We start from the raw sequence: 12397 nt of genomic DNA, 5'->3' as shown, positions 1-12397 counted from the left end.
TTTTTGCAATAACTTTTTTGTTTATTAACCGATTTTAATTTAACCAGTCTCATTTTGTAGATAATTTTACTCCCTATAAGCTGTCTGAGAGTCACTTTTCGCTAAAATTGATGGTTTTCCCTGCAAAGTGAAAAAACTGTTTTCCTCACTTATTTGTCTAAATAGAAAAGTTAGTTAAAAAAAAGTTTTTGACTCACGAGACGAGAGATGTCTTGTATTATGTTCCTTTAGACAATTTTACAATAATCTAGCGGATAGGACTTTTTTCGAGTTTCTCTTTTATTTTCGCTAATTTTCCTGGTGTAGAAGTATTATACTCACGCACACGAAACACGTTATTACTTATTGTAAAGATGCGGTAAGACGACTACAAATGTTTGTTCGAATTTTTTTGTAAGTAAATTTTACTGAAGAGCGTTTGTTACATATTTATAGCTGGAAATAGTGAATTTGCTATAAGTATATTTAAAACAAACATTTTACGTAAGTTTGTAGATTCTAGAGATATAATAATAATAATAATATTATTCAAAGTATTTCTTGGTATTTTGAAAGCTTCTGGGTATACGATGTCTATTCAGAAAATAATCGAACGTGCTTTCTTGGGGCGTGAGGATCCTTTAAGAAATTATCAAAAACATACCTAGTCGATTCCTTAGAACTCTTAGATGTCTAATGAACACATTTACAGGAACATGCACACAAAAGATTGTTACAACGAATTATAAGGAACCCGCTTTGTGTTCTACTTATCTCACTGATAACGAGACATAATCAGTTACCTACGGCGAGGCTCACAGACACACAGTTCAGTTACGACTTGCCACTCAGCCAAAAAACGTTACGGGGATGAAAACCAACCTATTGCTAGCCCTTGCCGGCTTCGCCGTCTATTTCGGCTATAAGGTCCACCAGCTGCTGCAACCGCCGCCCCTGCCCCACCTGGAGGACACTTGGTGGGGACCTGGCACCCCTAAGCCGAAACCGAACTGGACTTTGGAGCTGGAGCCGTTCAACATCACCGTATCGGAGAGAGTGAGTTGATAGAGATGTTGCCATCTCGTTGCATTGTAATTTTTTTATTTAGCACTAAGTCGTAACTTGTGGTATTGCGTTTGGAAGGATCGGCAACGGATTGATCCAAAAACTGACGTTATATTCAGTTTTTTAACGTACGTTTCTGTGAGGAATAATTAGAAGGAAAATATTGGTAAATTTTTGGAAAAATGTCTTAAAATATGCACTAGTTTCATGAGAAATGCTTCTAATGTGTCTGCTAATTTAATTATCTCGGGTAGTGATAATACTGTAGGAAACTACAAATGGTAAAAGAACACGTCGGGAATATATCGAAGATAGTAATGGATTTGCTTAAGTCACGACATTGTTTGTAGTATAATAATCTCTAATATATCAATCATCTGGTGACACCAGACTTAAATATCGCAAATCCAAAAGTCAAGCTGGATTTATTTAATAACATTTCGAATTTTCTGTAAAGGTATTACATATAAATACGTCTTTCCGTTCTATGATAAAAGAAAAAACGATTTTTTTACATTAATTTCCATTTATCTTTTAGGAACGTAAATATGGTTCTAAACAAATGATATGTCTAATTGTTTTTAACAATGTTACCCATTAAAAATAATTAACTTAACAAATAATACGTATTTTTAACCATATTAAAATTTTCAAATTCGGTTAAAAAATCACCGAGGGCGGTGTCCACGCGCGTGCGCGGGCCTTGCGCTCCTTCTCCCGCTTATAGACCGTTCATTAACATTAACTTTACTGTTGCTAGCGCGTTTATTACATGAACTATCAATGTAAAACTTTGAAAATAAAAGTTTAACTCTTTCTAAAATTGTCAATATAGTTGGAGCAACAATTTCATGGTCAATTGAATCGGCGGGCGTGTGGCACACATGTTGATCTTTGGAATGACCGCCTTTTCCATAAATTTCATCAACATTCAAGTTTCAGGTTTTATGACCTAATTCGAATGGAGTACCTTACACGAATTTAACAACGAAGACACACAAACACCGATTCTACACTAAACACTGAAAACAAATTCCTTTATAAGATCATAAAAGTATATCCTTATCTTCCAGGACCTCAAGGAATTAAAATGGCGCCTACAGTACCACAGAAACATCACGCCACCCCTGGAGGGAGTCCAGCACGAGTACGGCTTCAACACCAACCTCCTGAAGGAGGTCGTCCAGTTCTGGAGGACGGAGTACAATTGGACTGAGCGAGAGCTGTACTTCAACAAGAACCCCCAGTACCTTCTGAAAGTGCAAGGGCTCGACATCCACGTGGTGCACGTCAACGGGGGGCAGTACAAGGGCTACAAGAAGCTGCCGCTGTTGCTGCTGCACGGATGGCCGGGGTCTGTGAGGGAGTTTTACGATATTATACCCAAACTGGCCGAGCCGCAGAAGGGGAGAAAGTACATGTTCGAGATCATCGCCCCACATTTGCCAGGTTGATTTTTTTTATCAAATAGCAACAGAGTTCGGTGTTAAAGAACGTTTCATTTTATTAAAATAATTGTAGGTTTTGGGTTCTCCCAAGGAGCAGTCCGTCCTGGTCTCGGCGCCGCCCAAATGGCCGTCCTCTTCAAGAACCTGATGCACGACATCGGCTTCAAGGAGTTCTACGTCCAGGGAGGTGATTTCGGGGCCATTATTCTCCAGCACATGGCTGTCCTCTTTCCCGAGTCGGTGCTGGGTTTCCACAGCAACATGTGTACGATATATACACCCAAATCGTACCTCAGGACCTTGCTGGGCACCGTGTTCCCCTCCTGGTATGTCAAGCCGGAGCACTACGACAGGGTGTACCCTTTAAGCGAACAGTTTTATTTAAAACTTAGGGAAACTGGTTATTTGCATCTGCAGTCTACCAAACCTGACACACTAGGTGAGTCTGTATTTTTTATTTAGCTCCGAATTCTTTGAAACTGCATGGATTTGCGTGAAAATTTAGAAAAAGACTCATCTTAGGCTCAAGTTCAAAAGTGACATAAGCCCGATTGACGCTTTACGTTTTTTTGGGGTAAAAAATACCCCTAAGTGAAAAAAATTGAAACAAGTAATCATATTTCGCTTTGTATAGGTCGTACAACACTTTATAAAAAACAATTTTCTTTGTTTATTTATAAGCTACAGTTTTGTTCATTACACTTTTTTAATAAAATGCGTAGTTTTTTAATTATTCGCGAAAAATAGTTTGAATTGTCTTTTTCACTCAAAATTCCAAGTTTTTAATCGTGAATAACTAAAAAACTATTGATTTCTCGAAAAAATTCTTCGAATATTTTTTGCTCACAATTTGATTCTCTATCGATTTCCAGCGTTAATTCTGAAAAAAAATTTCCAACCCCGAGAAGGGGTGTCAACCCCCAACAGGGTGGAAGCGTCAATCGGCGCTATGTGACTAATGTTCATTGACCTTTTCTCTAACTATCTGCCAAATTTCAAGTCAATCGGTTCGTTTCAAAGAATTGGGAGGCGAAAAGCTTCAATGACTGTACTATAAATACTGTAGAAATTTTATCACAATAATTATTTTTATTCAACAAAATGTAACTGTTACTTAAAAAGTCGTTCTTTAAAAAACATAACTCAATTTGAAAATAAGCGGAAATCTTGGCAAACTATATCGACTTTGAATATTAGGCGACCAAAGTTACAGTATTGGTAATGATTAAAACAAAGTTCCCTAGATCTAGTGATGTTTATGACAAGTGAAGCTCTCGTTACAGTATTGATAATGAATAAAACAAAATTCCCTGGACCTAGTGATGTTTAGGACAAGTGAAGCTCTCGTTACAGTATTAGTAATGATTAAAACAAAATTCCTTAGATCTAGTGATGTTTATGACAAGTGGAGCTCTCGTTAGAGTATTGGTAATGATTAAAACAAAATTCCCTAGATCCAGTGATGTTTATAACAAGTGGAGCTCTCATTACAGTATTGGTAATGATTAAAACAAAATTCCCTAAATCTAGTAATTTTTATGACAAGTGGAACTCTCGGACCATTTTTTTTTCGAACTACTAATACCAAGGGGCCTGTTTCGAAAGGTCTGAGGTCTAAAATTTGCGAAAAAATTTAATAAAAGTAATGTAACGTGTTATGAAATATATATTCTAGGTGTCGCCTTGAACGACTCTCCTATCGGTATGGCAGCTTACATCCTCGAAAAATTCATAACAGGAACCAACAGAACTTGGTTGTCTCAAGATGATGGAGGCCGCCTAAAAGATACATACACCTATACGGCCCTTATCGATAACATCATGTTCTACTGGGCAACGAGTTCGGCGACCACTTCCTTCAGGTTGTACGCCGAAACCTTCAACAAGAAGCACATGGGGTTGGGCATCTTGAGGTGAGAAAACGGAAACTCAATTTATGCGATTTATGCACAGAATTTTTTGAAGGAGTTTCTTTTTCTTCATAATTTCAAAAACTACCTTTCAAAAAGCTTATCCTTCGCAGGCATCCAGTGGAGGTACCAACGGCATGCGCCAGGTTCTCAAACGACTTTTACGCAGCAGACGGACTCTTGCCAGAGATCTACCCCCACCTCCTGCAGCTCACGGACCACGAAGGGGGTCATTTCGCGGCCATGCAGAAGCCCGACGTTTTCGCGAACGACATCCACGACGCCATGGAGAAGTTCGTGAAGTTCAACGAAGAATTCCGGAAGAAGGAGGAAGACGGAGAGTCTCCCAAGAAATAGCCTCGTAAATCGAAGTAATTTTAAGATTTTGTTACAGAAGTTGTATAATAAATGTTTGTAAAACGAGTTTAACTTTTTCATTGATCACTATATGCTGGTACTGAGAGATAATATACGTCTTTAACAATACTTCGATATTGAAAATCCAAACATGCAAAAAATATTTAATCTCATATACAAGATTCCCAATTGTTGATATTATAGAAACTACTATATGGACTAAAACTGATAAAGGGACAATTTATACGACTTTTCTACAAAACACGAAACGACTGATAAGAAAAAATGGTTTTTCAATATCAGTAATAGGAATGATAAAAAAATCACAGACAGATGCTCTCCCCCAATGTTTATTGAAATTATTAGCGCCAGTCGAAAATTTAAAAAAAGGTTTTTATTATACCTGCAAATATTAAAATATACACCGTTGTTATGTGTTACTTTTAGTCTTATAGAAGTGATAGATCAAGGATATTAAGTGCAACAAAACAGTATATACATAAAAAATTTTTGTGTTTATTGTAGAATACGCAAATAAAATCTTATTGAATAATTATTATCTTTAATTTTTTTATCTAAAAATGTTAATATTTGCATGATTTTTAAAAATATTTAACAAATTAGCAGAAAATTGCTTTCCTTATATGGTTAATCAAAATTATTTCGAATTAAACATTAAAGTTTGACATACATCTATTAATTTGCAGTAATTGCCTTACAATGACTTTTATGAGCTACAATGAAAATGCGTAAGCAACAAACAAATTTATCAAAAACAAGCATTTTAACAACTATTACACACAATCTAAGGACAATTTACTTTACATAAGCCTTATTCAGTTTAGATCTACAGAACAGTGACAGTACAAAATCAGCAGACTTTAGACATGGCTTCCAAGACTACACAGGGAGGCTTATCTGTGGCAGTGATTGTTGTGTTATATTCCTACATATATTACTTACTGATGAAAACACCGGAAACGCCGAAATTAGAGAAAACCTGGTGGGGAGAGGGAGAGGAAGGAGAAGATGATGTCGGTATCTACCCCTTCAAAATTGATGTCACTAACGAGGTAAGTTTAATGCTGAAAGCGGTATTTTCTCATTAAAAAATAGTTTGTAAAGACTATGCATTACATAAAATGTTACGTTTTAGGAGTTGCAAGACCTTGAACTTAGGCTGAACATTTCAAGACCACCAACGCCACCTCTAGAAACCACCCAGCACGAATATGGCCTTAACCCCAAAGTCCTCTACGAATATCTACGTATCCTAAAGACCGAATACAACTTCACCGAAAGACAAGACTTCCTGAACCAGTTCCCCCAGTTCACCACTCAGATACAAGGCTTGACTATCCATTTTCTCCACATTGTACCCGACAATCCCGAAAAACTGCCAGTTTTTCCGATATTACTCCTGCACGGTTGGCCTAGCTCAGTAGTGGAGTTCTACAAAATGGTACCAACTTTAACAGCGCCAACCAATCAAAGCTTCCTTTTAGAACTTGTTATACCATCTCTACCAGGTTTTGGATATTCTTCAGCTCCTAGAAAGCCAAACTGTCAAAGTCCGCACATAGCCCAGGTGTTCCTGTCGCTGATGAGGCGTCTGAATCACGAAAAGTTCTACGTCCATGGCAGCGACTGGGGTGGGGTCGTAGGCGCTGATCTCGCGACGTTGTTTCCAAAGGCAGTGTTGGGGTTCCACTCGAACTTTTGCTTTTCCCTTCGATATATTTCTGGGGTAAAGGTTCTCCTGGGGAGTTTGTACCCTCCGCTCATGGTAAGGGAAGAATTTGAGGATAAGCTCTACCCTCTTTTGCATCTCGTCAGGTTCTATTTAGCTGAAAGCGGATATCTGCATATCCAAGGGACCAAGCCGGATACCATAGGTAAGTTCTGGAGGTTCAGAATTTCGGAAAAAATGGTCGTTGAATAAAAAACAGAGTTTCTCTGAGAAAAATTTGATAAAAAAATACAAATTTGTGATTATATATCTTTATTCACTTCTCTTTAAATGTTATAACCCCATTTTTAGGAGCATGTTTGAATGACTCTCCCGAAGGCCTCTTGAGTTTCGTGCTGGAAAAGTTATCAGTCGCCGCAAACAAAGACAATATACACCTCGCTAATGCCGGTTTGGATAAATATAACACGACAACTCTCCTAGATACAATCCTGTTTTACTATTGGTTCCCGAGAACCGCCACCACGTCGGCCCGATTTTATGCTGAGAATCTAAGCGTCAAGGTTATCGAGCTAGGGGTACATAAGTAAGTAAGCCGTGTATAAGTTACTATGATAAGAAAATGAAAGAAAAATTGAAGTGGTTGTTATGTTTATGTTTCAGTTTACCCGTTAACAGAGAGGTCCTGTGCGGCTGTGCCTTTTTCCAGCACGAGTTTGTCTACCTCCCAGAGAATATACTGAGGGACAAATTCACCAATCTAGTGCACTACACCACGTACAAATCAGGGGGGCACTTCGTGGCTTTGGAAGAAGGCGATTTGTTGGTCAAAGACATCATCTCGTTTGTTTCAAAGACTTTAAATTAGATATCGACAAAGCCTAATAAATTTGATAACCATGTAGTTAATTTATTATACAACCAATCATATTAATAAAAAAACAACCAGTATCTGTATTGATTAGGGTGGCCCAAAAAAAAACGAATATTACTTTTTCGTGTCTCTTGTGAAAATATGTTAGTTTATCATGTTTAAGAGCCCCCTCAAAAAATCAGCTCTAAAAAAAAAATTTTTTAGAGGTCGCTCAAGATTTCCAAAATCGTCAAAAATTGATTTTTTTTTATTTTTTTTCTCGTTATTTTATCATTTTCTAGGTTGAAAAAATCTCGATTCTGAAAATCTCAAATCGATATTTTAATTTCTAAAGGTCACTCATAATTATTTCAACTTTCAAAGTAGTGTATCTATGTTTTCCAGCGACCTAATATTTTTTTTATTGAATTTGATGAACAAAAGAATAGAAATAAATCACGAGACTTAAATTTAAAAAAATTAAATTATTAAATTATAAATACTTGATACTCACAGTGGGGTAGTAAATTTTGCCTCAAGAAATTTAGAAGAAGTAAAGAAATGATAAAATAAGTAGAAAAAAAATTGAAAAAATTATATTTTTGATTTTGGAAATTTTTAAAAATCTTGAGCGACCTCCAAAAAAAATTTTTTTGAGCTGATTTTTTGAAGGGGTTCTTAAAACGTGATAAACTAACACATTTTCACAAGAGACACGAAAAAAATAATCGTTTTTTTGGGCCACCCTAGTATTGATATTGCACAGTAGTAAATAATATATTTTTTAACGTGTGTTGAATTTATTAAAACCTTTTAAAGTGAATTTTGAAGAAAACTGAGTGATTATTTACAATCCATTTTTAACAACTTAACAACCTTTTAGATAAACATGTTCAATCACAAAAATAATTCACTGGAGTTTTAAAAAAAATATAAAATACATTCCAGAAGATAATGACAAATTTTTACATATATTTAAAAGCAAGAAACTGCTCCGAAAAAAATAAGAAAAAAGTTACTATTTTGTAGATATGGAACCCACTATTCACAGGGTCTGAATAAAGAGTTGCCTAATTCACAGGCTAAAAGTCAATGGAAAATACATGTTTAATCGTTCTAACAACGTTATGAATTTCTCTTTCATTTAGATTAGACTATTTCATAGCAGTAAACAGATTTGGATCTGTTTTACCTTTAAACTCAAGCTTATGTGGTCAAGACCACCATTTTGCTTTTGTCAACTAACCGGATTTTTCCTCAAGTATTTAAAACATTGCCAAGTTCTAATGGATCACCCTGTAAAAGTTCTAAATCAAGGACTATAAAGTGCCGATTGTATTTATTGTTGTTTCAAAATAAAGAAAATAACAGTAGTAGGAAAAGTTAATTTCAACTCATTAGTTTTAATTTTTTATATTCTAAAAGCCTGATTTTTTAACAGTATCGGAAGAATTTTTAAAGTTGGATATTTTATTTGTGCAGTTAATGAAAATGATTCCTACGTTTATTTTTATTATACAGGGTATTCTACAAGCCCCATGACAGATGGCAGGTGGGTTAATTTCAATCATTTTTTCTTATATGAACAATACGTTCGATTCCAATATATTATAACAATAATTATTATTTATATTAAAGTTTAAGCATTAGTTAATCTTTATTAATCAAATATGATTTGATTCATTTGACACTAACCACTAAAGTGCTTTTTTTTATGGGAACAACAAGTTATTTACACAAATCGATTTTTTCGAGCGCTTTCTTTGAGTTAACATAGGGTGATTGATTTTGGGTAGTTCTTAAAATTCCTTAGATTATCCCCTGAATAATTTAGTGCCTGTACATGTTTTGAATTATTGTAAAACAATCTTTTTGATTTCTTTGATAACGTAGGACATAAAATTGTTCAAAATATGTGGTAACAGCACGATGGATGGTGCACCACCACAAAGAGTAACAAGTAACTGCTTGGTTAAACGATCGTTTCCCGAATAAATGGATAGGTCAACTAGGTCCAATAGCATAGCCACCACGTTCCCCAGATCAAAATCCTTTGGATTTTTATTTATGGGGACATATGAAGAGGCTTGTCTACCATGTTGAAATCACTAAGTATGTCAGTAGTTACTTGAAATAATTCAGGATGCAGTTAACCAGATAAGAAATGATCCAAATCTCATTCGTCAAGCTACCATCTGTCAAAGTTTGTCACAGAGCTTGTCGAACACCCTGTATACTCATTTCTATATTGGCTGTTATGGTAACAAAACATTTATTCAAACCGCTTTATTCCAAGCAAATAAAAAACGGTAAAATCACTTTTTAATCGAACCTCACGTCTCATGTAAACATGTAATAACTCAAAAAGAACATGCATGTAGATACCAGATATAATTTTATTTACGTTTAACTTTGAACTTGCCATCAGTAGAAAATCAGGGGACTGTGGAAATGGCTCTCAATGCTAAGCTGGGAAGTCTATCCACGACAGTGATTGTTCTTTTCGCTTCTTACTTATATTACTTACTGGCTAAAGCTCCGGAAGCGCCAAAATTAGAAGAAGCTTGGTGGGATGAAGGAGATGAAGGAAAAGATGATATCAGCATTCGCCCCTTCAAAATCAATGTCACCACGCGGGTAAGTACAGTTTTTAAGTTGCAGTTTAATAAAAATCCAACTCGTTTCTGTAAAATGTAAGTTTTTAGGAGTTGCAAGACCTTGAACTGAGATTGAACATCTCAAGACCACCAACGCCATCCCTAGAAACAACCCATCACGAATACGGTCTTAACCCCAAAGTCCTCTACAAATATCTACACATCTTGAAGACCGAATACAACTTCACCGAAAGACAAGACTTCCTGAACCAGTTCCCCCAGTTCACAACTCAAATACAAGGCTTGACTATCCATTTTCTCCACATTGTACCCGACAATCCCGAAAAACTGCCAGTTTTTCCGATATTACTCCTGCACGGTTGGCCTAGTTCCGTGATTCACTTCACCAGCATGATACCCTCTCTGACAAAGCAAACCAATCACAGCTTCCTACTGGAGCTGGTGATACCCTCTCTTCCGGGTTTTGGATATTCCTCCGCCCCCAGAAAGCCTAACTTCCAAGCTCACAACATAGCCCACGTGTTCTTGACGCTGATGAGGCGCCTCAACCACGAAAGGTTCTACGTCCATGGCAACGACTGGGGTGGAATTGTTGGCGCCCACCTCACAACACTGTTTCCCGAAGCTGTACTGGGGTTCCACTCGAACTTTTGCTTTTCCCTGCGGTACATTTCTTTAGTTAAGATTATCCTGGGAAGTTTGTACCCTCCACTGATAGTAGCCAAAGAATCTGAGAATAAGCTCTACCCTCTGTTTGATTATATCAGGTTCTGTCTCACGGAGAACGGTTATTATCATGTTCAAGGAACCAAGCCTGATAGCATAGGTAAGTTGAATGAACTTGGGGCGAGCTGTTGTGTCCATACACTAGTAAAATATCTTACCGTTCACTGTTCTGTGGTCTCGCTTTAAATTCTCTCAATTTTCACCCTTTTAGGCCTCGCCTTAGACAACTCTCTCGAGGGTCTCTTAAGTTATGTACTGGAAAAATTCTCAGTAGCCGCTAACAAAGACAACATCCACCTACCTGACGCAGGTTTGGATAAATACAACACGACAACCCTCTTGGACATAATCCTATTTTACTATTGGTTTCCGAAAACCTCCACCACGTCGTCCAGACTTTATGCTGAGAATATAAACGTCAAGGTGTTCGAGATAGGAGTACATAAGTAAATACGTCACTCTTCACATTAGGTTGAATGAAATTGGTGATTACCGTGTCTTTGTTTTAGCTTGCCGATCGACAAAAGTGTGCCTTGTGGGTGTGCCTTTTTTGAACACGAGTTTATGTACCAACCAGAGTCTATATTAAGAGACAAATTCACCAATTTGATGCACTACAACACCTACAAGTCAGTGGGTCATTTTGCGGCATTGGAAGGAAGCGATTTGTTAGTCAAAGACATCATCTCGTTTGTTTCAAAAACTTTAAATTAAAAATGTTTCTGTGGACGATCTGAGCTGTAAGTTTGGTACTCAAATAATTTATTTCACCTACAATAAAAGTTGATACAGTAACTGGCGAATAGATTTTTTCACTGTTTCACAAAGAGATGATGTAAAGCATATAGAATAATAAAAATCATGTTTCTGATCAACTATTTTCTTGCTTTGTTGTGTTTTTTTTATAACCTACAATTAGTACCATGTCCATGATTAGAATAATTAGTAATCACGGCACAGGACATGTTTAGTTCCGTGTTTGCAGTATGTAATAAGTATAATTTTTGAGTAGAACAAGACATACGTTTATAAATAAAACTATAAAATGGCAGTCTTGTCAGAAACCATGAAACATATTTCCGATTCTTTTAAAATTCCCTGGGGTGGAATCTTTAGGGACGCCCCTGTCTTCATCTAACAGAGAAGAGGCATCAATGATGCCGCGTAATACAAGGTGTTGCCCGACAAGTTCCCGGTTCTGTTCCAACAGACCTTTTGTCTGCGTACATAAATTCATTGTCTGCATATTTTTTATGGTACCGTCGTCTGGTTCCCGTTTTGGTGAACAAAAAGTCTGCTTCAACCGCACCACACGCTACTAACTACGAAAAGGAAGCCTGGCTGTTTGTCTAAAAGCTAAAAAACGAACTCTAATAATAATCCGAGAAGTGAAAATTATTGTAATAACGTATTCAGTACTGGAGCTGTTTGAAATCGGTATTTAATTTGTTGTAAAGAGGAGTATTCATAAGACGAATTGAAATATGCTTATAAATTTAGGAGCACCAACAATGGAATTACAAAGATTTCGAAATTTGACACTGACAAATTCATAATATCATGCAAATAGAACTCCCTCGAAGAATCCAGAATCCTGACCATATCCTGGCACATTCACTCGCGAAACGCGAAATGGGTGAGTCTACAATTGATTTCTCAGGAGATTCAAATAACCCGAGATGTACATTTGATATCCCGGTGGTCTCAAACCTAGGTCTCCTCTTCCAAGAAAGCAATTAGGTCCTTAACAC

General features: G+C 36.7%; 3 protein-coding genes across 3 annotated transcripts; all 3 read left to right on the top strand.

Annotated features, from left to right (window-relative positions):
• The first annotated feature begins 797 nt into the window (after positions 1-797).
• On the top strand, positions 798-4826 carry LOC108910439 (juvenile hormone epoxide hydrolase 1). The gene is made up of 5 exons (XM_018715036.1): positions 798-1035; positions 2118-2493; positions 2566-2931; positions 4168-4405; positions 4516-4826. Exons 1-5 carry the CDS (start codon positions 850-852, stop codon positions 4757-4759), a joined length of 1410 nt encoding a protein of 469 aa, XP_018570552.1. The 5' UTR covers positions 798-849; the 3' UTR covers positions 4760-4826.
• A 781-nt stretch (positions 4827-5607) lies between these two features.
• Positions 5608-7382, top strand: LOC108910428 (juvenile hormone epoxide hydrolase-like). Its single transcript, XM_018715019.1, has 4 exons — positions 5608-5832; positions 5916-6654; positions 6801-7035; positions 7113-7382. The coding sequence occupies exons 1-4, from the start codon at positions 5647-5649 to the stop codon at positions 7315-7317; spliced, it is 1365 nt and encodes a 454-aa protein (XP_018570535.1). The 5' UTR covers positions 5608-5646; the 3' UTR covers positions 7318-7382.
• Positions 7383-9689: 2307 nt separating this feature from the next.
• LOC108910431 (juvenile hormone epoxide hydrolase-like) lies at positions 9690-11503 on the top strand. Its single transcript, XM_018715022.1, has 4 exons — positions 9690-9939; positions 10008-10746; positions 10858-11092; positions 11156-11503. The coding sequence occupies exons 1-4, from the start codon at positions 9754-9756 to the stop codon at positions 11358-11360; spliced, it is 1365 nt and encodes a 454-aa protein (XP_018570538.1). The 5' UTR covers positions 9690-9753; the 3' UTR covers positions 11361-11503.
• Positions 11504-12397: the final 894 nt, after the last annotated feature.

The sequence above is a fragment of the Anoplophora glabripennis genome, unplaced genomic scaffold (genome assembly GCF_000390285.2).
Source record: "Anoplophora glabripennis isolate ALB-LARVAE unplaced genomic scaffold, Agla_2.0 scaffold252, whole genome shotgun sequence".
Lineage (NCBI taxonomy): Eukaryota > Metazoa > Arthropoda > Insecta > Coleoptera > Cerambycidae > Anoplophora > Anoplophora glabripennis.
Note: the sequence above shows the minus strand (reverse complement) of the source record. Positions and strands in the feature narration are given on the sequence as shown.

Coding starts and splice junctions, on each gene's coding strand:
- LOC108910431 (XM_018715022.1), top strand. CDS start 9,754: ATGGCTCTCAATGCTAAGCTGGGAAGTCTATCCACGACAGTGATTGTT. Junction 9,940..10,007: donor AAATCAATGTCACCACGCGG/GTAAGTACAGTT, acceptor GTAAGTTTTTAG/GAGTTGCAAGACCTTGAACT. Junction 10,747..10,857: donor AACCAAGCCTGATAGCATAG/GTAAGTTGAATG, acceptor TCACCCTTTTAG/GCCTCGCCTTAGACAACTCT.
- LOC108910439 (XM_018715036.1), top strand. CDS start 850: ATGAAAACCAACCTATTGCTAGCCCTTGCCGGCTTCGCCGTCTATTTC. Junction 2,932..4,167: donor TACCAAACCTGACACACTAG/GTGAGTCTGTAT, acceptor TATATATTCTAG/GTGTCGCCTTGAACGACTCT. Junction 4,406..4,515: donor ATGGGGTTGGGCATCTTGAG/GTGAGAAAACGG, acceptor TATCCTTCGCAG/GCATCCAGTGGAGGTACCAA.
- LOC108910428 (XM_018715019.1), top strand. CDS start 5,647: ATGGCTTCCAAGACTACACAGGGAGGCTTATCTGTGGCAGTGATTGTT. Junction 6,655..6,800: donor GACCAAGCCGGATACCATAG/GTAAGTTCTGGA, acceptor CCCCATTTTTAG/GAGCATGTTTGAATGACTCT. Junction 7,036..7,112: donor ATCGAGCTAGGGGTACATAA/GTAAGTAAGCCG, acceptor TTTATGTTTCAG/TTTACCCGTTAACAGAGAGG.